This window comes from Hermetia illucens, chromosome 4 (genome assembly GCF_905115235.1).
Source record: "Hermetia illucens chromosome 4, iHerIll2.2.curated.20191125, whole genome shotgun sequence".
In the NCBI taxonomy this organism is placed as follows: Eukaryota; Metazoa; Arthropoda; class Insecta; order Diptera; family Stratiomyidae; genus Hermetia; species Hermetia illucens.
In genome coordinates this window covers 48,584,542-48,610,799 of record NC_051852.1, presented here as the reverse complement: position 1 = coordinate 48,610,799, position 26,258 = coordinate 48,584,542, and the positions used below count along the sequence as shown (strand labels likewise).

Below are 26,258 nucleotides of genomic sequence, written 5' to 3'. Positions count from 1 at the left end.
TGATATTCATCATGGTTGAGAGATGGCAGTATTCGATCGCCACGCTTATGTTTTCAAAGCCGATAACAGTGACTATTCTGTTCTTAGACGATGGAGACAAATCTTCATCTTCTCCGTCTGCAGTTTTTATTTAGAAAGCACTCCAGTGTTCACCGCATGGAGTTGGTGTTAAGGTTGGTTGCAAAACTATAGGTCTTGGTTCAATAGGAATTTCTCAGATTTTATGCTCGATAGTGTGTGCCATTCCCCGCATTTGTCTTGCGACCTAAACTACCCTTTAACCGACAAAAAGGTATCCGGTCGCTTGCATATTACTGGAGGGCTGAGAACAACACCATCCACGATAGTTAACCTTCTTCATTTCAATGTGAATCGCAAATCAAGCAGCGAATCGATAAACTGAATAATATTGGGGTTTAGAAATGGGAGCGATAATACAGCAAAGTGTGTACCTCAAAATCTTTTGTCAAATATCAGGTGAATTGGAAGTCTGTGAACCATATCAGATGATAGGTGGGACGTATTGATACAAAATTGGATACACAGTTTAGAACTGTTAACACCAACGCATTCAGTGAATAACTACTCCTTATATTGAGTTTAAGAGTGAATCCTCATGCCGGTGTGGCGCGGCAGGATTCGCAGCATTCGAAATTTATTTCGAATGTTGCGAGCGAATAGATGGCGCGGATCTATCCACTTTGCGTGGCACACCAAGGGAGTGGAAGATCGCAGTAATTATGTTTTTCAGACCTGTCACTGAATTTAATGATTAAGTTGAAAATTGCTAAAGAATATGGAAGTCCTTTTTGAAAATAGAATTTGAGTTGAGTTTACTGTATAGAATTCGCGTTGAGTTTGCTGTATAAAATTCGCATTGAGTTCGCTTAAATATTTCAATAAAAATAATAAGTAATCATAATTACTTAATTGGATTACTTAATTGGTGACCCCGACGTGATCTGAACACGCAACCTTCTCTTCTACCGCAAAAAACTAGGTCCGCGGGGGGTTTTGGCGGCGGCCACCCAGAACGCAGCACCACGTCGCCTAACTATTTTTGACCCCCTCAGCAGGCGCAACTACCTCGTCGACACGGGTGCGGAGGTTTCGGTTCTTCCCGTACCCCAGCATCATCAACTTTTCCCTCAACCGCTCAAACTTGCGGCAGCAAATTCCTCCCGCATAAACACGTACGGATATAGGCAAGTGGACGTGAGTCTTGGCTTGCGTAGGACGTTTTCGTGGCGTTTCATCCTGGCGGATGTCAGCTTCCCCATACTAGGCGCAGACTTCCTGTGTCACTATGGATTGCTGGTGGACTTGCAAAACAAGTCTCTTATAGATTCCACGACCAACCTTAATACGTCGGGACATATGGTATCTCACCCAGGCAATAATCTTTCCGTTCTTTTAGAAGACATTACCGACTCTCGTGTTCGGGCACTTCTCCAAAAGTTCAGCCAGATTACTACCAACTGTAGTCTCTCCAAACCAGTGAAGCACAATGTGCAGCACCACATTATCACTACTGGTTCCCCGATCTTCTCGAAGGTGCGTCCTCTACCATCTCAGAAACTGGCAATTGCACGGAAAGAGTTTGAACAACTCGTTCAACAGGGTATCTGCAGGCCCTCAAACAGCTGTTGGTCTTCCCCACTGCATATGGTCCCTAAGCCAAACGGCGAATGGCGCCCATGTGGGGATTACAGAAGGCTAAATGCACAGACTGTTCCTGACCGATATCCAATTCCACTCATCCACGACTTTGCGCATCACCTCGCGAATTGCCGCATCTTTTCGACCTTGGACTTAACCAAGGCTTATCACCAAATTCCAGTAGCTCCTGAAGACATTCCAAAGACGGCAATATGCACACCCTTTGGACTCTTCGAGTTCACCCGGATGACTTTCGGATTGTGCAACGCGGCGCAAACCTTTCAAAGGTTCATTCACTCAGTCCTGCGAAACCTCGAATTCTGTTTCGTATATTTGGATGATGTTTTGGTCGCTTCTTCCACTGAGTCTGAGCACTTAGCCCATCTCGAGTGCATTTTTCAACGTCTCCTTGAGGCCGGTTTAGTCCTAAACGTTGAGAAATGCAAATTCCTTCAACAACAGGTGAGATTCCTCGGCCATTTCATTTCCCCTGAAGGAATACAGCCCGACCCAGACAAGGTGCAAGCAATCACAAGCTTCCCGCGTCCAAAGACAGTGAGGGAGTTGAGGAGGTTCTTGGGCATGCTAAACTTCTACCGTCGTTTCCTGCCCAAGGCCGCCCATCTCCAGTCCATTTTGAACGCGTACTTGTCTGGCCCCAAAACTAAGGACACACGAGAGATCGTGTGGTCTGAAGAGGCTATCTGCGCGTTTGACAAATCTCGTCAACAACTGGCTGACGCTACACTCTTGGCATTCCCTCTGCAAGATGCACCCCTAGCCGTTTTTGTTGATGCCTCTGACATCGCAGTAGGTGCTGCCCTTCACCAAAAGGTGGACCAAGTTTGGCAGCCGTTGAGCTTCTTCTCGAAGCAGTTGAATCCCGCTCAACGGAACTACAGCACCTACGATCGCGAACTGCTCGCCGCATACCTGTCCATCAAATACTTCCGTTTCTCCCTAGAAGGCAGGCCGTTCACAGTGTTCACGGACCATAAGCCTCTCACGTTCGCTTTGAAACAGAAGCCCGACAAAGCGTCCCCTCGTCAGCTTCGACACCTGAGCTTCATAAGCCAGTTTACGTCGGACATCCAGCACGTGTCCGGGAAGGACAACATTGTTGCTGACGCTTTGTCTCGTGTCTCCGAAGTTAACATCCCCGCCTCACTCGATTTCTCGGCTATTGCCAAGGCGCAAGTGGATGACGCAGCATTTCAGAGCCTCAAGTCCAACCCCAAATACAAATTTCGGGAGTTGCCCATCTTCGGCTCAAACCTCTCGCTCTGCTGCGAAGACTCGGAAAAGGGACCTCGGCCATACATTCCGGCCACATTTCGCAAGGAAGTGTTCCACGCAGTTCACGACTTGGCGCACCCCGGCATCAGGACAACAAACCGGTTAGTCACCGGAAAATACTTCTGGCCCTCCATGAACAAGGATATTAATTCCTGGGCCAGAGAGTGCATCGCATGCCAAAAATGTAAGGTCTCCAGGCATGTTAGGAAAGAAGTGGGCTCATTCCCCCGCACTACCAAGCGTTTCCACACCATACACCTCGACATTATAGGGCCTTTGCGAGACTCGCATGGTTATAAGTATTGCCTCACAATCATCGACAGGTTCACGCGGTGGCCTGAGGCAATACCTCTGAAAGACATCACGGCGCAATCATGTGCTGAAGCCCTCTGTCGAGAGTGGATACCTCGCTTTGGCGTCCCTGCAGTGGTCATCACTGACCAGGGAATGCAATTTGAGTCCACCCTTTTCTCCGAGTTAGGCAAACTCCTTGGTTTTAAACGCCAGCGGACTACGGCATACCACCCACAATCCAATGGGATGTTGGAACGTTGGCACCGGACGCTGAAAGCCGCCATTATGGCACGCGACGACCCGTCCTGGACGCAAGTCTTGCCTCTCGTCCTACTCGACCTTCGTACAACCCGCCGAGAGGAATTTGCTGCCAGCCCCGCGGAGCTGGTTTACGGGGAGAACCCAAGACTCCCAAGCGATCCGGTCTTCGACAAGAGATCGGGTCTCACGGAGTCGGGGTTGGTGCGTCTGCTGAGGGACAATCTCCGGCGCATCAAGGCGACACCACCCACTCGACACTCGTCCATACCTGCTTGTTCGCCCAAGGAACTGGACACATGCACGCATGTGCTGATCAGAACGGATGCCGTCCGGAAGCCGCTGCAGCCTCCATATGAGGGCCCGTACCGCGTTCTCGAGCGGGGAGAACATTTCTTCCAGCTCGAGATCGGTGGTCACAAAAAGGCGGTCTCTTTGTCCAGGCTGAAACCCGCGTGCGCCCCGAAGCAACGTCGTGTCCGCTTTGTGGATTAACGGCGAACGAAGTTCGGGGATCAGTCGCTGAAACCCCCTAGGTTTCATCTGGGGGCGGAGTGATGTGGCGCGGCAGGATTCGCAGCATTCGAAATTTATTTCGAATGTTGCGAGCGAATAGATGGCGCGGATCTATCCACTTTGCGTGGCACACCAAGGGAGTGGAAGATCGCAGTAATTATGTTTTTCAGACCTGTCACTGAATTTAATGATTAAGTTGAAAATTGCTAAAGAATATGGAAGTCCTTTTTGAAAATAGAATTTGAGTTGAGTTTACTGTATAGAATTCGCGTTGAGTTTGCTGTATAAAATTCGCATTGAGTTCGCTTAAATATTTCAATAAAAATAATAAGTAATCATAATTACTTAATTGGATTACTTAACCGGCAAACAGGTCTCAGAGGTATCAAATTAAATGTTTCGACTAGTGCTTTCGAAAGAAGGTTCCAGTTTTGACATGACTTGCAAAGCCGAGGAGTCGAGGGGTTAGCAGGTCTCCTAAATCGAGCCGTCGTTCATAGAAACTCCCCGCTCTAAAAGTTCCCATATTACCTCCTAAGTTCATCTTAGAGCTTAGCCACAAGATACACAAGCTTCTACATGCTTAACCTCAGTTAGAAAAGTGGACCATTACCCAATACGCTACGTAAAACTAAATGAGCTGATGACAGAAATTAAAAATGTGTCTACTAACAGAGTTCCTGGCTATGAACTCATTACAGGGAGAATACTAAAAGAATTGCCAGAAAAGGGTCTAGTCTAATTATTAGAAATAATGAATGCCGCTTTTAGATTAAAATACGTCCCTCGACAATAGAAATTGGCCGAAGTTATAATGGTCCCTAAACCAGGGAAGGAAGGAAGGAGCCAAGTAGAGTTGCCAGAGATGTTGCCCAGACGTTTGATCATGTGTGGCATGAAGGTATGTTGAATAAATTACATAGGGAGCTCCTAAAAGAATTTTTCGATATCTTGAAATCGTATGTATCAGAGCGCCTGTTTGAGTGAAATACGAAGGAACCTACTCTGAACTAAAAAATAATTGCAGCTGGTGTACCGCAAAAGAGAGTCTTAGGCCCAACACTGTTTCTCCTGTATACCAATGATATACCTTGCTGTGAAGAAGTCAAAATAGCGACATTTTCGGACGACACTGATATCCTTACCACGGGTGAAACTATAGAAGAAGCGAAAATAAAGTTACAAACAGCTATTGACAACATTGTAGAATGGACCAAGTAATGGAAAATAAAATTGAACGGAAGCAAATCAACGTACATTAACTTCACAAACAAAAAGAAAATCCAGTTAAAGTCATTATAAAGGGATTTAAGTAAGACATTCTATACCAAGCTTTGCTGGAAAAGGCCATCCTAAGAAACAGGGACGAGCTAAATCCCAGATACAGACACATGTACTGGCTATTGGGGCGAAATTTCCAGCAAACCATCGAAAACAAGCTGCCTGTTTATAAACAGATCCTAAAACCCATATGGACGTATAGTATCCAGCTCTGGGCCTGTGTCAAAGAATCAAACCTGAAGGTCATACAAACATTCCAAAATAAAGTGCTTAGAAGGATAGTAGACCCTCCCTGGTTCATTCGAAATGAGGATCTACATAGGGACCTGAAAGTACAGTTGGTTAGTGAAGTCATCAAAGACCACGCAATTAAGTGTAGCCACCGACTACGATCACAAGAAAAAAACGAAGTCCGAGAATGATCACATGACTTGTTAACGTAAAGAATGCCTAATATTATAAGCTATTGAGGAACACCAGTTCCACAGCGAAGCCATTCAAAGTGCTGCGGTTAATCACAGGATCTTCTTCCAATAAAAACGAAACTTAAATATGCAAGGAAAGCGGCTATATGGGGAAATCCCAATCGTAACTTGGCGAGCGGTGGTTTTAGTGGGTAAAAATCCGATTAGGGATGCTGAAACCTTGGGGTCTTTTGAAGATTCTACTTAAAAAAAGTATAATAGGTTAGAAAATAAATCAGTTTCCGTCGATTCCAATTATTCCTATGAAGCAGAGAGGCAAGCATTTGTAATTTGGGAAGCGTTTACTTTTAATCCACTTCTTAATGAACAGCTTTTTTTTATCACTTCCTCAGTCGGATATTAAGATTTACTGACAAGACAAAATACGATCGATTAGTTATTAATAATATAGTTTTCCTACCATTTAGAACGCTTTTCATTGATTAATTTCTGTCCCAGTTTATGTAACTCGTGGCCACTATCCATAATGACTATCAGTCATTATCATTACCCCACGACTGTGCATCTGCTCTTCCAAAACTTTCTCAGTCAAGCTGATCACGGTTCAACTTTCCTCAGCCGGTCTAAGTCCCGCGAATGTCGCTTTGAATAACCCGGACAATGGACCTGAAATTCAACGTCGGCGGAGATCATAGGAAAAAAACCTACCTCCATTTCTTCCCAATTTGTATGCCTCGAACAGGCTTCCTTACAGCAACAAAGTCTGTTGTAGGTACACACGGAACTGTCGTGTGCTCATGGTTCCTCACGAAGGAAAACACAAAACCTTTTATATCTAAAGCGTCCAGCTTCCGGATTTTCCCAACTTGTTTATATATTAAAAAAGCTGTGGAAAACACCGAAATTTGTAAAAAAAGGTTGAACGACGTATCAAAAATGTACAGGTGGTGGGAGAGAAGGGCCTTCACATGAGATGACTCCCTTAAATGGAAATACGTTTTAGAGTTTTATAACTTTGTTAGTAATAGTACGATTTCCACCGAACCTCGTAAGATCAAGCTCTATATTATAGCCTATATTCTTGGTGGTATATTCTTGGTGCTAGGATGAACTCAAGGGGGGTTCTGCAGCCAATTACTAAACATTTTAGTAATATACTATTATTAACTTTATTTGAAGGGATATCAGTATGGAAGGTATTTCGAAGCCTAGCCACCATATAGTGGCAGCCTTCTGATATGTTTCGGTTTGGCAGTTTCTGAGAATGGCCCCGTTAAATAGATGATCACTTTCGACCCCCGAACTCCTCGCCTTTCCAATAAATGTCACAAATAAGACGCTTTTGAAAGTACTAATCGAGACCTTTCATTTGATACCCCACATGACTATATTTGGTGAAAAAAAAATTACACCCCCCTTTTGCATGCATGGGAAGCAGCGCAAGACCTTCTCTCGCAGACCATTTATGAGAAGGGAATGGAAGCATTATAGTCACAGCGACCACCGGGCGATTTTCCTCCAGATCGAATATGGGCTATGCGTCGATATGTGTTCCTGTGAAGCTAGAAACCAGGGCTTGTCCATGAAAAAGTTTGAAGAGGATGTATTCATAGAAATGCTATTGGGAGCCCAAAATCCCGGTGGTGGGGCGACAGAAAAGGTAGAGTAAATGATGGGACGCAGAGTTCTCGCAAAAGGCCCTCAAACTATTGGTGGAATGAAGAGATCGCGGTGTTTTCGAGCTAGAAGAATCTGCCAACAATATAGAGGAAGACCGGACTTCGACGAGAAACGGCAAGTATACGTGAACCTTCGAGGTAGGCTTAAGCATTCTATACGGACCAGCAGAATGTTTCAAGGAGCTTTGTGCAGAGGCAGACCAAAAACCCGTGAAGAACAGCGTACAGGATGGTTGTGAAGAAGATGAGAGGGCGAACACCACAAATGACTTGCCCGCATCTTCTGCTCGATATCGTTGTGGCACTCTTCCCCCCAGATAAAGGGGGATCGCAAACAACACAAGCAAACATTCGACGTCTACACCATACCTGCGGTAACTTTGGAGGAACTTGCGCAAATTTGCGGTGAATTGGGGATAACAAAGCACCCGGTCTGGATGCTTTTCCCAAGATTAGACTCGACTGGTTTATCAGCGTTTTTGAAACATGCATGGTAAAAGGAGTTTTCTCCGACCGGTGGAAGAGGCAAAAACTAGTTTTGCTCCCGAAGCCGAATAAGCACCCAGGACACCCATCGTCATATCGACCGATTTGCCTCATCGGCACGGCAGGAAAGATGCTAGAAAGGGTCATCTACAACAGACTGCTCCCTATCATCTATCGGACTATCGGAGCGACAATTTGGATTTCATCAAGCCCACTCACCGATGGACGCCGTAGACGTTGTTTTGAAGCTGGCTTGAGACGCGATGTCGTCTAAAAAATGCTGTGCCGTGGTGATGTTGGACATCACAAATGCGATCAATTCCGCAAGTTGGGAGCGGATAAAAAGCTCACTGGCTAAAACGGGTGTCTCTAGTTATTTGATTAAGCTCCTTGACAGTTACCTTTCGGAGAGGACACTTTGGTACGACCTGGATGAGGGATCCAAGCAGTACACCGTCATCGCAGGAGTACCACAGGGCTCAGTGTTGGGTCCTCCCCTGTGTAACGTCCTCTATAATGGGGGCCTTGTCTTTCCCGTGTTAACGGAGGTTTTGCAGATGATCTAGCTGTAGTTGTCGTCGCGAAACACCCTGAAGACTTTGAAATGTACGCTAACGAAACATTAGCGCCATAAAAGCGTGGCTAGAGATGGTTTAGCTTGCCCTTGAGAAACAATAGACGGAGGCGGTCTTGATTACCAATCGTAGAATACGGAATACGGCCAATATTCGTATTGGTCGTCACGTCATTTCAAAACCGGTTGTCAAATACCTAGGGGTGATGATTGACGCTAAAATCAATATCAAGGGACATCTGGACTATGCCTGTGAGAAAGTGGCAAATACCAGCATATCATTAGCGCTAATGATGCCTAACATTGGAGGCCAAGATACAGTGGCATATTACTTGTGGCCTGAGTGGTTCGCTCCACACTATTATACGCGGTACAGTTTGGGAGGAAGCACTAGCGTGTGAGAGTAATCGGAAGAGAGTAAATATGACTTACCGCTTAGTGGCGCTACGGGTGTGCAGCGCCTTCAAAACAATATCAAGCGAGGCAGCGTGTGTTATTGCGGGAATGATCCCGATAGACATTCTGGCAAGTGAGATACGCTGGCTGTACGAGAAAAGGAAAATGGATCCTCCGGAAAAGGATTCAGAATAGCGAAAGGCGGTAAGGAGAGAGTCGCTGGAGAAGTGGCAGCAACGGTGGGATGACTCGCAGAGGGCTCGCTAGACCCACACTTTGATTCCCCGTACTGAGGAGTGGATCCAGCGATGGTACGGCGAGATTAAGTACATCTGACACAATTCCTGTCAGGACATAGTGGTTACAGGAAGTACCTGTACCAATTCAGGCTGGATGATTCTCCCGTTTGTCTTGAATGTGATTGCACACCTGAGGACCTGGAGCATGTTATGTTCCACTGTCCACAATTTTTCTCAGAAAGGAGGAGTCTTGAAGACTCCCTGAAAACCAAACTAAGCCCGCAAAACATCGTCGGGGAAATGTTGAAGTCGGAGGGAAACTGGTGTGCGGTGAATTTCGCAATCAAAGAATACAGGAGGAACTTGGAAGAGCGGTGCGCGCAAGGAGGACGCGAAGAACGAAAGGCTTGGTCGCTTAAAGCGCAGTCCACCCCGAGAAGTAATGCTTTGCGGGGGTTTCGCGGGGAAGGAAGAAGGAGAAAGTGGTGGTGTTTTCTTGGGTGAGAATCCCACACACTACTGCAACCTGGCGCGGCAGTATCTGTGTAAGATTTCCACCTTCATCCATAAAAAAAAAGACTTCATCCAAGACAAAAAGACAAATAGACAGCAAACAGATTTTTTTTGTTTTATACAAAAAATTAAATTTTAAAAACTAAAATTTTGTGATGTGTGAGATGTAAATTGGAATGAGCGCAATGAGGGAACTATGGGGGAGGGGGGGGGGGACTTATAACGTGAAAGAAAGAAGAAGTGCTACATACTAGCAAATAAATATATCCGCTAATCCAAGCGCAAAGCCCAAACCAATCTAAGGCTTCGTACCAAGTTGTTGTCCCATGCCCAATCCAGGATCTGGACGGCCTGGTCAATGTTTGCTAACGAGGAGGGGAAATTAGTAAGATTTAGTATGGGGAAGGTATCCCAGCTACATTGAGCCTCTTCTGTACTTTGCCTGATCTCAGCACATTTTACTGAGTGTGCCTTAAATTCTCGTCCTTTATTTGGTTTGGGACCAGTATTCTGCATATTGGATAGCTAAGTGGTAAGAGCAAAGGCTGTCGTACTGAAGGTCTCAGTTCAAATTACTGGTGGCAGAGAGATTTGTATCGTGAATTGACGTCGGATACCAGTACTTAAGTCAACTCAGGGTAATAATCTCGGGCGAGCGTAATACTGACCACATTGTCTCCTACCTCTTACTGCACGTTACGGTCTCTAACACATTTCAAGGCAGTGACCCAACATGGATTGTTGCGCCAACGATTGTTATATAGTGCATACACAATTTGACGTAGGTGCCCCTGTTATCAGTGTGGCAAATTATTTTGTGTCTTTATTCGGCAGCTCCAAGGAAAATAAGGTTCTGCGGAAATGATATCTATTACACATAATTTCTCACTATTCAAAGAAGGAGACGCAAAAAGTTGGTTATTCTGATACTGACTTAAACATGTAAAATATGTACCCACATAATATATGCAATGTTTTATTTAGTTTATTTTAGCCAGTAAAAGATCTTTGGATGGCTGTAGCTGAAATTAATTCCCCCTTGATGAAATTGCCATAAATAATTGTGAAAATTGTATTTATTTAGATAAAAGGTAAACAAATTTACCTACAATAGAAGGTGGAAAGATTAGACAAGCCACGTAAAATCCACCAAAAACAATATCAATGCCTGGAATAATCCATACTTCCAGACCGTGTACATATCTTTTGCGTAATTGGATATTTACTATTGGCAAACATGTCAGACTTTGCTAATGTTATCACTTATGGAAATAAACAAATTCACCTTTCCATTTCTGCTGATAAAGTTAATTATGATGTCCCTAGTTCCTAGACAGATCCCCAGCAATTACAAAATCAGTTTGTCGCTGACTTAGATTTTAAATTGTATCTGAATCGTTTTGAAGATCAGTTTAGGGCAAATGGATAAGCTCGTCGAAATTCCTTTGGAAGGGCTAATTGTCCTGCGTGAAATGTATAAACGAAACTGGCCTGAACAGGAAATCGGCTTCTACATACTCACCAATTTTATAAAATGGCTAGAAAAGAAATTGTTCCTTGAAAACTTTCACGCCTACAGCCTGAACGGGGACTGGAGTGATGGAACTTTTGTTATAGTGGTAAGTACTTGTGAAGTTTATATGAGTATTTAGACGAGGGTATGGTGAACATTTGATCAAAATATATAAAAATTTCTTCTATATTATTTCGTGTAAAGATAAATCAACTTTCCCTTACAGTATCTAACGAAAATTTGTGGCTACACATTAAATAAAGATAAAACCCGTTTAACCGCGGCTCTATGCCTCCTGAATTTGGACAGGACGAATCACTACCGATATTTCTACACAGAGAGCATCCAATCTGCAGTATGGAGTTTTATAAAGCAGAAAGAACTTAATACTGGCATCGAATGGAAATTTATTTGGTATCATCTGACACCAGAAAGGGGCTCGAAAATTATTGTTCCCTCGTAAGGATAATATTTTTGATTGCGAAAACTATAATTAAGGCAAATGTGAATGATATACATTTATTTCCAGATTGCCGGAAGGATTTACAGCTGGAACTGTCAATGAGGACGCTTTGCTCGAAATAAAAGAAGCTTGGCCGTTTCACTATCCTAAGTGCATAGATCGGCTGAAATGGTTAATTCGGTACAATGAAAACGTTGGGATATACACGGAAAGTGGAGAGCTAGCAGCTTGGGCATTAAGGTAAATTTTGATCAGGGCTAATTAAAATAATGATTCCCTTTTTGTATGTCTGCACTGTCGGTAAATGATGTACGCCTCAGTGGTCAAGATTGCAGAATTTATTTGCTTTGTTTACAGTCACATTCCCGCTCTGGAAATGAACAGATTCCGCGTGCTTTTACAACAGGAGGTACATATTTCTGAATGCAACTTTTATTGATTTGCATTTAGACGCCCCCACGTAGTCTCGATCAACAATAGCGCGAAAGGCTAAATAGAGCCCTATCCTCAAGTACAACTTCCCATCTTATTTGAAAACCTGAACTGTGATTTACTCTTTGCTTCAATTGCGCCCTCGCACTACTTACGAGGCTTTCATGTCCAGCGTCTATTACTTGCATCCGAACAAAAACACAAATCGAGTTAAGGTATTATATAGGCCAACCTATATATCCCATTTTCTTATCGGATGGGGCGAATCATCATCATTAACGGCGCAACAACCGGTATCCGGTCCAGGCTTGCCTTAATAAGCAACTCCAAACATCCCGGTTTTGCGCCGAGGTCCACCAATTCGATATCAGTAAAATCTGTCTGGCGTCCTGACCTACGCCGTCGCTCCATCTTCTTCTTTTCCTACCATAGATATAGCCCTTAAATACTTTCCGGGATGGATCATCCTCATCGATACGGATTAAGTGACCCGCCCACCGTAACCTATTGAGCCGGATTTTATCCACAACCAAATGTCCATGGTATCGCTCATAGAATTCGTCGTTATGTAGGCTAAGGAATCGTCCATCCTCATGTAGGGGACCAAAAATTCTTCAGAGGATTCTTCTCTTGAACCCGGCCAAGAGTTCGCAATTCTTCTTGCTAAGAACCCAAGTCTCCGAGGAATACATGAGGACTGGCAAGATCATAGTCTTGTACAGTAAGAGCTTTGACCCTATGGTGAGACGTTTCGAGCGGAATAGTCTTTGTAAGTTGAAATAGGCTCTGTTGGCTTCCAACAACCGTGCGCGGATTTCATCGTCGTAGCTGTTTTCGGTTGTGATTTTCAACCCTAGATAGGAGAAATTGTCAACGGTCTCAAAGTTGTATTCTCCTATCTTTATTCTTCCCGTTTGACCAGTGCGGTTTGATGTTGTTAGTTGCCTTGCCTTCATTGATGTGCAGCCCAAGATATCGCGGCGCCTGCTCGATTTGGATGAAGGCAGTTTGTACGTTTCGGGTCGTTCTTCCCATGATGTCAATATCGTCAGCATAGACCAGTATTTGGGTGAACTTGAAGAGCATCGTACCTCTTGCATTTATCACAACATTACGGATGACTTTCTCGAGGGCCAGGTTAAAGAGGACGCATGATAGGGCATGGTACTCAGCAACTTGATACCTCTATAATTGCTGCACCGTGTGATATCTCCCTTTTTATGTATGAGACAGATAATACCTCGTTGCCAATCGTCAGGCATTGATTCGCTGTCCCACACCTTGAGGACAAGTTGATGAACCACTTGGTGTAAGTGGTCGCCTCCAAATTTAACCAATTCGGTTGTAATTCCATCGGCTCCTGGCGACTTATGATTTTTAAGCCTATGAATAGCACGGACTGTTTTTTCTATACTCGGTGGTGGCAGTATTTGTCCGTCATCTTCAGTTGGCGGGACCTTCAACTCGCCGATGTTCTGGTTGTTCAGTAATTCATCAAAGTACTCAACCCATCGCTCCAATATGCCCATTCTGTCGGAAATCAGATTTCCCTCTTTGTCTCAGCAGGATGAGCATCGAGGTGTATAAGGCTTCATTTTGCTGACTTGTTGGTAAAACTTGCGCGCCAGGTGTGTTTGCTCCCTCTACTTTTCGAGTTCGCAGACCTGTTGGTTCTCCCAGGCCTCCTTTTTCCGTCTGTGAAGTCGCTTCTCCGCTCGACGGAGTTCGTGATAAGTCTCCGCGCGTGCCCGTTCCGGTGCTAGCTTACATTCATCGTCAAACCAGGCGTTCGGACTTTTTTGCCGCTGGAGCCAAGTATGTATGTGGCGTATTTATGATAACGTTTTTCAGGTGATTGTGAAGATCATTTGTTGATGCTTCATCTCCAGGATCTCTGTTGACTGCGGTTATTGCGACATCCATTTTCCTCTTGTAGGTGCTGCGGAGGACTGTGTTGTGGATGGCTTCAGTGTTGACTCTCACCTGATTGTCAGAGGGGATTCTGGGTGGTGTTGCTATTCTAGCTCGGAGCACCATGCCAACGAGATAGCGATCCGAATCTATATTGGCCTCCCTATATGTTCTGACATTCATCAAGGCTGAGAGAATACGGCGTTTGATCAACAGGTGGTCAATTTGGTTGAAAGTGATCCCGTCTGGAGAGGCCCTTGTATGTTTGTGGACCGCTTTCCGCGCAAGCTAGGTACTTCCAACAACCATTTCGTGTGACACTGGAAATTGAATGATTCGCACTCCGTTATCATTTGTAGTTTGGTGTAAACTATGGGAGCCAACGTATCGCCTGAATACGGACTCCTTTCCTACTTGGCTATTAGAATCCCCAAGTATGATTTTGATATCGTATCTGGGACCGGCTTGGACGGTTCGTTCTATTGCCTCGTAGAAGGTATCTTTCTCCGACTCTGCAGGCTCTGTAGGGGCGTGGACGTTTAGGAGGCTTATTTTTCTAAATTTACATTACCGTTCACTTGTGTTTTGAAAGCCGATAACAGCAGGTTTCATTTTTTGGCTGACTAAGAAACCTACTACGAGCACATGGTTTACTGGATGGCCACTATAATATATATATTCTCCAGGAAACCGGTCCCTGTCCAACGCATCTCCTGTAACGCTGTTACATCAGCCCTATATTTAGACAGGGTATCGGCTAACTGCTCAGCAGCTTTATCTCTGTACAGGGGGCGCATGTTCCATGAGAAAATGCCCAAATCGTTATTCCTTTGTCGTTGCCGGATTCATCATCATCATCAACGGCGCAACAACCGGTATCCGGTCTAGGTCTGCCTTAATAGGGAACTCCAGACATCCCGGTTTTGCGCCGAGGTCCACCAATTCGATATCCCTAAAAGCTGGATGACATTGCCGGGTTCGTCGTTGTATTATCCGTCCAGTCCGAGGGTCCTGTTGTGGCTTCGTAACAAGTTGTCCATGTAGGGTTTTCAGCCCTACCCAAACCCCAACTTGGAGGACCAGTTGGTACAATATGTCCGATTTTTAGGCGCGGGAGACTCGCCTTCACCCTTTTCCGTCTGCAGCTTTTCGCTAAGAAAGAGCTCCCAACAGTCACGACGTGGAGGTGAAGATAGGGTTTGGTAGTAGAACTGTTGGTGTTGGTTCAGCAAGTGTTTGCCAGGTTTTATGCTCCATCGTGGGTGCCAATCCACATTTCGCCCTGGGACCTATACTAACCTTTGACCGGTGAATAATATGCTTCTAAATTTTTTTAGGTAGGTAATATAAGAAGTAATATCACATTAAAAACCCTACTTTGGTTTTCATGCTGCAGTGAAAGCTCCACTCTTGGTGATAGAAAGTGGAAAGTATGTGGCCCAACTTGAAATGCTGATTCTGGTCTCACGATTGTCAAGTCAAATCCTTGGCGAGTCAATTTGTTGGCTTCCTCATTCGAACGATTTCTGTATGCCTTGGAGTTCACATCAGGAATGTTTCGCCAACTGGTGGGAGCTTCACACCAACTGGCTTGATGTGCTGTCAGCATTTAGTGTTGCTGATAACGTTGTCTGATTGTCGGAACAGATTTATTTTGTCACAGTTTTCCAACAACATTCTCAGAAGTGAAAATGAAAACTATTCTGTTTGCAATCTCAAAGGTTAGACTCTGAAAGCCACTTGTCAACCGTTCTTTTCTTTTGATCTTATTCTTGTCGATTATGGCAAAATATGTTTTCTCCAAGGCAAATCTGGAAACCATATCAACGTAAGGCAGATGCTTGCCCAGATAGGCAGCCTTTCCACGCATCAAGCCTATCAGTTTTAAATGAATTAGGAGCAGGAGATGGATTTAGTATAGCTGCAACCATCGCGGATAGCGTAGTACCAGTAATATGTAGGTAACCGAACTTTCTGGTAGCCGAGGCTGAACTTTGCTAACAGCAGGAAATTGTTGGCACAAGAACAATTCAGTTCAGCCTCGGCTACCAGAATGGTTACTATTATGGATGTATCCATCCATCCATTGAACCAGACGTGGTAAAAAACCATAAGCCTCTACTATTGCGGTCCTACAGTGCCGGAACGATATTCACGATTTCTGATATTAATTCTGGAGATGATGTTTTCCAGTCAGCTTCAAGTTGAAATACTGAAAGTACTTGGTTGTTTGCATTAGCTGGATTTTAAATCCTTCCTAGCCTGGTCTTTCCACAGTTTACCATGGGTCCATTACGAAGCCAGTAACCATGACTTGTTTGAGAGTTGTACTCAAGCGACTACATACTAGGTCTTGAAATTTTCCGATAGTTATTACGGTTAGATTGTCCGCAAATGCTTGAACAAAGACCTTTAGGCGTAGCCAGGAACCTGGGCCTTCCTTAACTCCTCCATGGGAAAAATCCACTCGATTAATAGCGGACCAATTCCATGCTGTTGCAAACCTTGCAAAAGAAGCGTACGTGCCGTCAATTCAATGCCCTTAAATGAGTCCCAAGCGTATCCCTCTTCGTATATCGTCCTCTCAGAACTGCTGTAAGCTCGTGGAGCGCTATCTCCGTTGGTTTGCCTTGTCTGGTAAGCACGCTACTGGCTGTGATGCCGTCAATGGTGTGTAATTAGTCGTAAATTTTTGCGTTCATTCACGTCATATGACACACAGGCGTATGACAAGCCAACGTAGGTTAGCCAGCTGCTGGCTACGTTTCTTTAACAAGGATTCTCTCCAACGTCGAGGACCCCTCAAGCGAGTTTATCTCTTCTCAAAAGTGTTCCCATGATGATCGATTAGTGGAACTTTTGTTATTCGTCATGTTCTCTGTGCTCTTCGCATCGATTGCAGCCTAGGGCTGAATCAGATTTGAGAGCTCAATTGAAAAATACCTCTGCTTGACCAAATCCAAGTGGTGTTTTACCTTTCCTTGTTGTACTAAGTAGGCAGCTCTCCCCGAAAGTTTTTCTGATACTAATTGTGATCTTCTGCGTTGTTTCTTCAATTTCGGCATTGGATTGGATGCACCCCTAGGAATTGTAATACTTCCGCTCTTCCGTCGCCCAGTCTGTCTTCCAGCGAACTCAGAAACTGAGCGTTTTGAATATTCCTCTGTCCATTGCGGTATCATTGGGGTGGCGCGCATAGTGAAAGTCTCCGGCGATGTCGATGGCTGTTCACCTCACCGCATTGAATAATTTCGGTTTATGTGTTTAGTTGAAAATCTGCGGTTCGGATCTTACTGGGTATTCAAATAGCCTGAATGTTCTTATGCTGACGTTAGAACTTCACCGCAACCTCCCATTACTTCATGCCTTTACTCTTGGCATATTGAATAGCTTTTATGGATATTCCAATGAAAACTTCATCCAGGTCGTTGGAAAAACAAACAGAGCATCAAAGAATCTGTTTATCTCCTTATTGGCTTTTGTACGTTTGTTTGACAGCTGTAGTGATGCATTAACATAGGGCGTTAATCAAGACAACTTCGAAGTCCTTTGAAAAGATCAAGCAGAAACGACGTCTAGGGCTTTTGTTGGCATACAATAGATCAGGATATAGGATGGTAGTATAGGTCCCATTTCCACCAATAGAACATGGTTGTTCATGAGGTGTATAAAGATCTTGCAGCAATTGACCCGACGACTAATTAGTGCATATGCCGCTTTACAATGCTGCAAATTTATTTGAGAATTATTGCTCTCTCTTATGTTTTAGATGAATATTTCGTAGGCTGCCCTGAACCTAGGGGCTGACTGCTTTAACATGATGGCCCCAAACCTGCTGGTTCCTGACTTTAATCCGCTTTAGTAATACCGTCAATGACAAAGCTTCCTAAAATACTGAGTCTGCTAGCGATCGACAACCTGGTGGTGGTGTGGATTTTGCGACCTCCCGTACTTTGTTCAGGGAGGAGCAGCACGGACTGAGTTGACCGTTTGTATTTTTGTTGACAAAGTTGAGTCGTAACATTTTACACATACTGCTCATAGCAAATCCTTACAGCTAGGAGTAACGTTTCCTTAAGCTTTTTACACCTTTCACTATTGTAACCTGATGGATTGATATTGTCATACAAGACCCATATATTGGCTCCATAGTTTTGGTTGCCGTTTCGAGTCGAGGCTTCTTTACGGTCATTTGAGCTGTTGGGTTTGGACCGACTGAGGGACATTGGCGTTTCGGTTTACTCAATGGTGGTTCACCCGAAGGCGATTTGCCGAAGAGGCTTGTCTGCGGACGGTTTGTTCGAAGATAATTCACCTCAAGTCAGTCAACTTTCCAAATTCCACCACGCCTGAGGAATGATCTTCCTACTCGCTGAATTTCTCATGGACCAATGAATCGTTGAACATGTTTTAATTTAAGGGCAATTTCATTGTATTAATTGTTGTTTTGTTAAATTTAATTTATTTAATAAAAGTTCATAGGAGAAAACGCCCTTAAGTTTTTCACCACACGCTTTTTTTGTTTGTTGTTGGATTGTATGTCATTGACTTTGGGAGGCATAATAGAGGCTATGCAGCTATGGTTTCTTCTGGACTGTGCAGACGCCTCTTAACACGGCAGGAATGCTTCTGCTCTATTTAGACAGCGTATTACTGTTTCAAACTGTCAGTGAAAACGTTCAACCATTCTTATAATATAGGATTGAACGCAATGGTACTGGTGTAGATCGGTTGGTCGGTCTGGTCGCTCAGTTCTTATATGTGATATGCCAAATCTGAAGGTCTTTACTCTTGACGGGCGAGATGAAACACCAAGCAGCATGCTCAGCGAGTAACTTTGGTTCCTCCAAGTTATAATGTTAAGTCAAGATTGACGTGTCTGGACGATGTTGGCACGAAGGGCCCGACTGTGATAGTTACACGACAAGTACTTTTGACCATTACCAGTTATTGCAACCATGTGCAGTCGGTTTTGACAAACAGTCAAACATACCAACAACCGAAATTTGCTCTGGAAATGGATAAATAGTATACACTGTTGAAAATGGTTTTAAAAATTGATGTGTGATGTGAGATTAGATGATGTCAGTAGGTAAAACATACCTCACTGTCCAAAGTTTGGGATATTTATTCCAGTTTTTGCTCCACTCGACATGGAGGGGTATAACTTAACTCTTACGCCGCTGACAGTTGTTCATAATAGGATGCTTGTTTAGTAATACTTTCGAGAATTCAGATTAATCATTGAGGGTTACCAGTGACCAGTCGAGAAGGGAGGGAAAAAGTGTTTCTACCTGCGCCATGGTGGTTCTGTATAGAGACCAAATCAACTAAAGAGATAATATGAGCCCACATAATCTGTATTCCGTGTACGACTTTGCTTTCTATGGACCTGCAAAAGGGCATATAGTTGCTACTCCCCGTCTGGATAGGAATTTGCTCTTCACATGGACTGCACTGAAAACAGTCGCGTAACATTCCTGTCTATAATAATTATTTTATTAAGCACCCTGAAGTTCATATTTATGGTACTTTTTGCCAGGCCGTCTTTTTTACTAAAACTACTATCTTCAATATATTCGTTAACACTTCTTGCGACTCAATCATCTTGGGCACGAATACAGCAATAACTCATCCTTAAAAACCAATATCGTCGGAATTGGATCGTCTTTCGTTTATTCTAGTTTATAAATCCTAACCAGGTACCTTACTTTTCATTTATTATCCACAGTCAGTTTAAGAACGAAGCAACTGAATCAGTTATCCTCGAGCTGAAAGTAAGGCCCATCCATAGTCTCCATAAAATCTTCTCAAAGTAACACATTTCAGGACTCAGCCCCTCATTGGGCGCCGTCAGTAAATACCTGCATTATCAAGGGATGATCACATAATTATGCAGAATTGGTATTTGTTAACCAAAAGAGCAGAGCTCCATTTCACGGTTGGGATTTTGAGAAAGTTAGCGTTGTCCTTCCGGCGGCGCGTCCTTCCGGCGGCAAGTCTTGTTTCTAGGGTATAGCATTGCCCTTTCAACCGGATGATCGTTAATTCTGCGACAAATGTTCAGATATTTCTGCATATGCTACATTCAATACCACCAATTGGGAAAAATTTTGTTAGTCGTTTCGTTATCATTAGCTACAGGAGCGCATTTTCGTTATTCACAAATGAATCTCGCATGACTTTAATTATAATACGTTTTGTCTTTACTTTAAATTTAGGTATGAATTTGGTGGATTAGCCATGCTTCATGTGAAGGACAATTTCAGAAGGCTAGGACTTGGCACGTATATGGTGAACGCTATGTCGAAAAAAATTGCAGATTTAGGCGAGCACACATGCTGCACCATCAAGGAAGGGAACGAAGTTTCAGCACGAATTTTTGAATCTAGCGGATATGAAAGGAATGACTTCATGTATTATATTGAAATATTACCTTCCAGGTTAATATCAAATGGCAATTGAAAATATTAAATGCGATGGAAATTATTAAAAAAGATAATTTTCCTAGAAATGTGAGTAAAACTCCAAATGGTTTAAGACTATTTACTTATTTGTTTTAATGATAATTTAAACAAGTCAGTAACCGGAGGCTCTCCAGGGTTTCCCGAGGATTCTGAACTTGATGTTGGTGTTGAGATAGTCGCATTTTGAGATTTTAGTTGAAACAGCGAAAGCGGGCGTAGGCAGAATAGTTTGCAGAAACGTCACCCAAATACAATAGTTGATCAACACGTTTTGCTCCCTAATGCAGATAGGAAGAGTACGATAAGCCTTCAGACTGAGAAGTACCTTGTCTCCTTTCGCAAGTCCACAGAACCAGCAGACGTTATTGGCGTAGTTTGAGAAAAGATGTCGTAGTTCTCCAGTAAAGTAACATGGAGAAAGTCAACGATAATAAGAACTTTTCTTCGACGATTCCTCTGAGGTTTCATCCGAGCTGCTCTTTTTGCATAGAGCATTTCAGATACACTCCCCATTAACACTGATGAAAGCCTTCTTGAAATCAATGAAGAGTGTCTGTGTGTGTGTGTAAGGTGGGGGAGAAGCTACAGCTTCTGAGCACTCAGGCCGTGTTGGCCCATTGTACTCACCTCCCCCGTCTAACGGAATATTCCGGATTCGTTGTCGTATCGCAGGATTTCCGTTAGTGGATGTGATGCTACCCGTCGCAATTGGAGAACATCGGCACCAAAGATCTGATGCCTGATGCGTCCATAGGCGGGGCATTCACATAGGAAATGCTCCGTGGATTCCGCTTCCTCATTACAGGAGGGACACGTATCATCTTCGGTAATTTCTATTCTGAACATATGCCCAGCTAGTGAATTATGGCCTGTCAGAATGCCCACAATACACCTGCAAGTCCTTCTGCTTTTCGACAAGATAAACTTTGCGGTACGTATGTTCGGTTCTGGCAGGAAAAGTTTGGTGTGTCGAGCAGCATTTAGGCTCTCTCTGTCATTATGGAAAACTTGTTCCCAGTTTTTGAAAACAGATTTAGCCAATGCTACTGATACTCTAATTGCTGGCTCCGATCCCTTCATAGCGGAGATTGACCCCTCTTTCGCAAAAGCGTCTGAGATTTCATTTCCCTCCATGCCACAGTGACCAGGTACCCAGAGTAGTTCCACCGTATTGAATCTAGACATTGAGTTCAAACGGTTTCTGCATTCCTGAACGATTTTCGAGGTGATCAAAGGACTGCTCAATGAGGGCATTGAGCAGCTTGACTGTCACTGCAGATTGCGATGCGCCTGTCAATTCCCCAGTTTGCCACCCTTAGGATCGCATAAACTTCGGCTTGAAAAACCATTGCTTATTGTCCCAAAGGAAAAGTCCACTTTTCGTTTTTATTTGAGAGGTAGACTCCGGCTCCAGAACCCTCTTCTGTTTTTGAGCCATCGGTGTAGAAGACTTCTGTATATCCCGCCACGCATTCCTCTGGGTCTTCCCAGTCCTCTCTACGCTTCAGGGTAACTTCATATCTTCTACCAAACAGATGTATGGGGAGACGAGCATCGGAAGGCATTGTAAGAACTGGATTCAGTCCTCCCAGTAACTCTTCTAATGCTCTTCGCCCCCCACATCCGTTGTTTTCCCGTAGATCTAATCGAATTAGTCCATGAGCTGCTCTCATTGCGTTGCTTTGAATAAATATATCCAGTGGCTGCAAATTGAGTAGTGCATTCAGAGCTGCGCAGGATGTCGTGCTCATGGCACCGGTGATACCCAGACACACAGTTCTTTGCAGTGCGGCTAGTTTACGGTGAATACCTTTTCGTCTCGCCATAACCCACCACACTACGGATGCATAAGCGAACATCGGCCTAATGATGGCAACATGAGGCCTGAGTCCCCATGTCGAGGCAAAGGTCCGTCTGTACAGCCCATAAGTTGTGAGAGCTCGTTTCATCTTTACCTCTACATGTTTGTTCCAAAGAAGTTTTTTATCTAGAGTGACTCCCAGATATTTCACTTCTTCGGAGAGTTGAAGGGTAGTACCCCTCATCTCAGGGAGGCAAAGTCCATCCAGTTTTCTCCTTTTTGTGAATAAAACCATTGTGGTTTTATTTGGATTAACTGACAGACCATGTCTAAGGCACCAGCTGTCTATCAAATCAACGGCACGTTGTATATTCCTACACACCGTTCCAAGATCCCGATCAACAGCAAGTACAGCCACGTCATCAGCATAAGCTTGAGCGTGTATTGGCAAATTTTGCAGTTCGCATAGCAGTGAGTCGATCAGCATACTCCACAGAAGTGGCGAAAGCACACCTCCTTGGGGGCAGCCCTTCGTAGCTTCTGCAGTAAGGTAGCGATCGACACCCACCTCAGCGCACAGCAATCTCTGCGTTAGCATAGCATGGATCCACTTAATTAAAGCATCATCAACACCATGCGCTCTGGCGGCATCACAAAATTTTTGAAAAGGCGCACAGTCAAAAGCCCCTTCAATGTTCACGAACACGTACTCACCATTCAAAGTTGCATCCTATATCTTTGTGACCAAAGAATGAAGAGCAGACTCACAGAACTTTCCACGTTGGTAAGCATGTTGGTTTTCACTAAGTGGGTGTGATCTAAGTGCGTTTCTGCGAATGTGACGCCCCACCAGTCTCTCCAAACCTTTCAGCAAGAATGAAGACAAGCTGATCTGTCTGAAGTTCTTTGAATTAGGATAGTCATCTTTTCCAGGTTTCGGTATGAAAACTACCTTAACCTGTTGCCAAATATTTCTTACAGGTCACTCTAAATGCTCCATACCCTCCTTTAGCATTGCCGGATAGATGCCATCCATGCCAGGTGCTTTGAAATGTTCAATGGACAGTATGGCAGCTCTCACCTTTTCATGGGTAACAACCGCTTTTGCAGTGTTCCAGTTCCCATTGCAAAACATGCGTGTTGAAGGGGTTGCAAGAAGCGTCAACTCCCCCCTACCACTTCTCTCACCCGTTCTCCCGGATGGTGTACTTCCAGGAGGGTCTGTACTAAATCCAGTCTGGAGCTCGTGAAAGTACCGTCGGGTTTTCTAAGAGAATCCAACTTAGCTGACTCATCCCTTTTGAGGACTCTGCACAGCCTTGAAGTCTCTCTCGCCTTCCAGTTCCTTACTGTACGCTCTAAAGGAGTCTCGTTTCGAACACCTAATGAGCCTCTTATATTCACGTTGTGAGTTCCTGAAATTTAACCAGTCTTCGTTCTTGTTACTTTTGCAAGCACGGTTTAGAAGTCGCCTGGTTGATTTCCTGAGTTTTTGCAGTTCTCGGTTCCACCAAGGAACCATTTTACCGCTTTGGCCTCGGGAGATAGGACAAGCTTCTTCATAGCACTCTAAAAGTGTGCAGTTCAGAGTTTTCAATTCATCTTCCTGCACCAAAGGAGTCCTTAGTCGCCTAGGGAACTGTACTTTATTGCCAAGAAGTTCATTGAACTTTGCCCAATCCGTTTTCCTAGGGTTCCGTCTTTGTACTGCAGACTGTTTGCCCGCAATAGTCAGATTGAATTCTAGATATCGGTGATCTGACAGTGAGACCTCGTCAAGCACTCGCCAGTGTGCAATCAACTCTAAAAATGTTGGCGTACAGATTGTTAGGTCAATTACTTCGTTTCTTCTCGGTCCCACGAACGTAGGGGGCACCCTGCGTTTGCAGTCATAAGACCAGCTGAAGTGATGAAATCAAATAGCTTCTCCCCTCTTGAATTGCATTTGCAATTACCCCAACAAATATGTTGAGTATTCGCATCGCAACCTATTAAGAGACCCCTTGATTCTGCATATGCCACCAGATCCCTAAGCTCTTGCGTCGGTGGAGGATACAAAGAATCATAGGGTAAATAAGCGGAGGGAACTATGTTGTTTTTCCTCTCGCCATTTATTTGGTATTGTATGATGACCGTAGCTAAGTCCTGGGAACAATATTGTCTCAGCATAGTCGCCTCTAACCGTCTTGACATCAGGACGCAAGTTCTCGGTCTTATGGATCTTTTATCATAGAAGATCCTAGCCCCCTTTACTAATCCAATGCCACAGATTCTGTTAAATCGAACCCACGGTTCTTGCACCAGAAAGGGGAAATCCTGTAGCTTCGTCATTTTCGCTGCCAACAGGTAGGAGGGAGCTTTGGCATGCTGCAGGTTTATTTGACCAATCTTTATGTTTTTCGACATAAACTTAGTCTATTGCCTTATGGAAAACAGTTAGAAGCGTATGCGGCAGTCCGCGTATGACGGAGTTTCCCTCACACCGTACCGCCAGAGACTCGATACCCTCGTGATTGATTTCTCTGAGAAAAACCGTACTTGGAAGTACCGCAGTTCCCATGTTCTCATCCACGAAAGATCTCATCTCATCCCGGAGAGCATTCGTCTGTTTTCCACTTAGCACCTTAATTTGTTTGCAGTGTCCGGGTTGCATAGATTCGATCACTCGAACTGGCATCAAGTCAGTTCCGTTCACGTCTGTGGCTTCCCTTCCTTCCGCCTGTTCCTTGGAAGGCGTAGGAGAAGTTACTAGCAGGTAGGATTCACTCTGCAGTCCCTTCCCCAGTGCGAGCCCCCATGCGGGGGTTCCGCCCCTGTATGCACTATCCTCCGCGCGCGACTCCATTGTGGGAGAGCCCGCCGAAGATGCTGCAATTTGCTCTATGTTGTGTGAGACGAAGACCATCATTGTTCTACGCTCTCAAAATGGAGATGATGCCCTACAGTTTCCTGATATGACGGAATTTCAGTCTATATAGGAAAAGTAGAGTACCATATGGTGACTTCCCTGAGCACATTCAGACGCTGTTGGTCGAGTTCGAATGCCAAGTTGAAACCCTCCACGTTTGTAGATTTGTCCTTCCTAGCATTCATGAACTTTACCCTCCAGTGTCCAAAGTCCATGCCCGGGTTCTGTTCACCCACCATGCAGATGATGTCCTTTGCCTTCCTTCGAGGGCCCGGTAGCCAACATCCGACATGTTCTGTCCTGCGTAGCTCAGTGTTCACAATAGTGAACTTGGGCAGACCGCCGGATTACCTGCTGGAGCCACTTTAAGGTAGCCTCGTCAGTGCACTCCAAATGGAGAAGCTCATCACGAAAACCTTGATTGTTAAATCGTGGCTTCGTTTCAGGCTCCAGCATTTTTTTCCACAGGCATCCCCGGAGGATGGTAAATTGTCTCTCTGACATTTTGCCATCCTTGGAGGGAACTCCCACGGCAGCAGTCAGAACAGAGGCTGCAGCTTGCGCAATGAAGAGTAGATGAAGTGAGGATCAAAACTCTGCAAACTGTTCCAACATGATCCATGAAAAGCACGCAGATACGCGATTGTCACTTTCGGAATTTTCATCGTTGACTTTTTAAATTCAGTTGAAAAGGTCTCAGATTCACTGGATTTTCGAGGGTTAGCAAGATACTCATATTCTATTTGGATGAGCAGTGACTATTTGCATCAGCTATACATGTATATATATTACATATGTAACCATATAATCGGACAACCGTACTATCAATTCTCGCGGTATTCAAATTTTGTAGAATCACGTAAACCTGCACATGCCAGTAATGCAAATGCAGCATAGCAGTCAGGGGCAAAGTACGGGTGCCAACGTCAACACTTTGCACTAACAAACTGTGCTTTTTAAAATACAGTGTTTCAGCAATAATTTTTGCTAATTGTGAGCCGTTGCCATGTCCGGTCGTGAACATTTTTTTAAATACAATTTTGTCCCTGAAAATAATGTTTCATCACGAGAGGGGGAGTATATGTATGTCTGTTTGAGGTGGGGGAGGGCATAGCCTCCGAGTACTCGACTCCACCATCTAAGGAAA

At 44.3% G+C, this 26,258-nt stretch overlaps 1 protein-coding gene across 1 annotated transcript; it reads left to right on the top strand.

Annotated features, from left to right (window-relative positions):
* Positions 1 to 10,961: 10,961 nt before the first annotated feature.
* LOC119655330 lies at positions 10,962 to 20,484 on the top strand. The gene is made up of 4 exons (XM_038061171.1): positions 10,962 to 11,235; positions 11,356 to 11,588; positions 11,659 to 11,832; positions 20,157 to 20,484. Exons 1-4 carry the CDS (start codon positions 11,038 to 11,040, stop codon positions 20,398 to 20,400), a joined length of 849 nt encoding a protein of 282 aa, XP_037917099.1. The 5' UTR covers positions 10,962 to 11,037; the 3' UTR covers positions 20,401 to 20,484.
* The last annotated feature ends 5,774 nt before the right edge of the window (positions 20,485 to 26,258 follow it).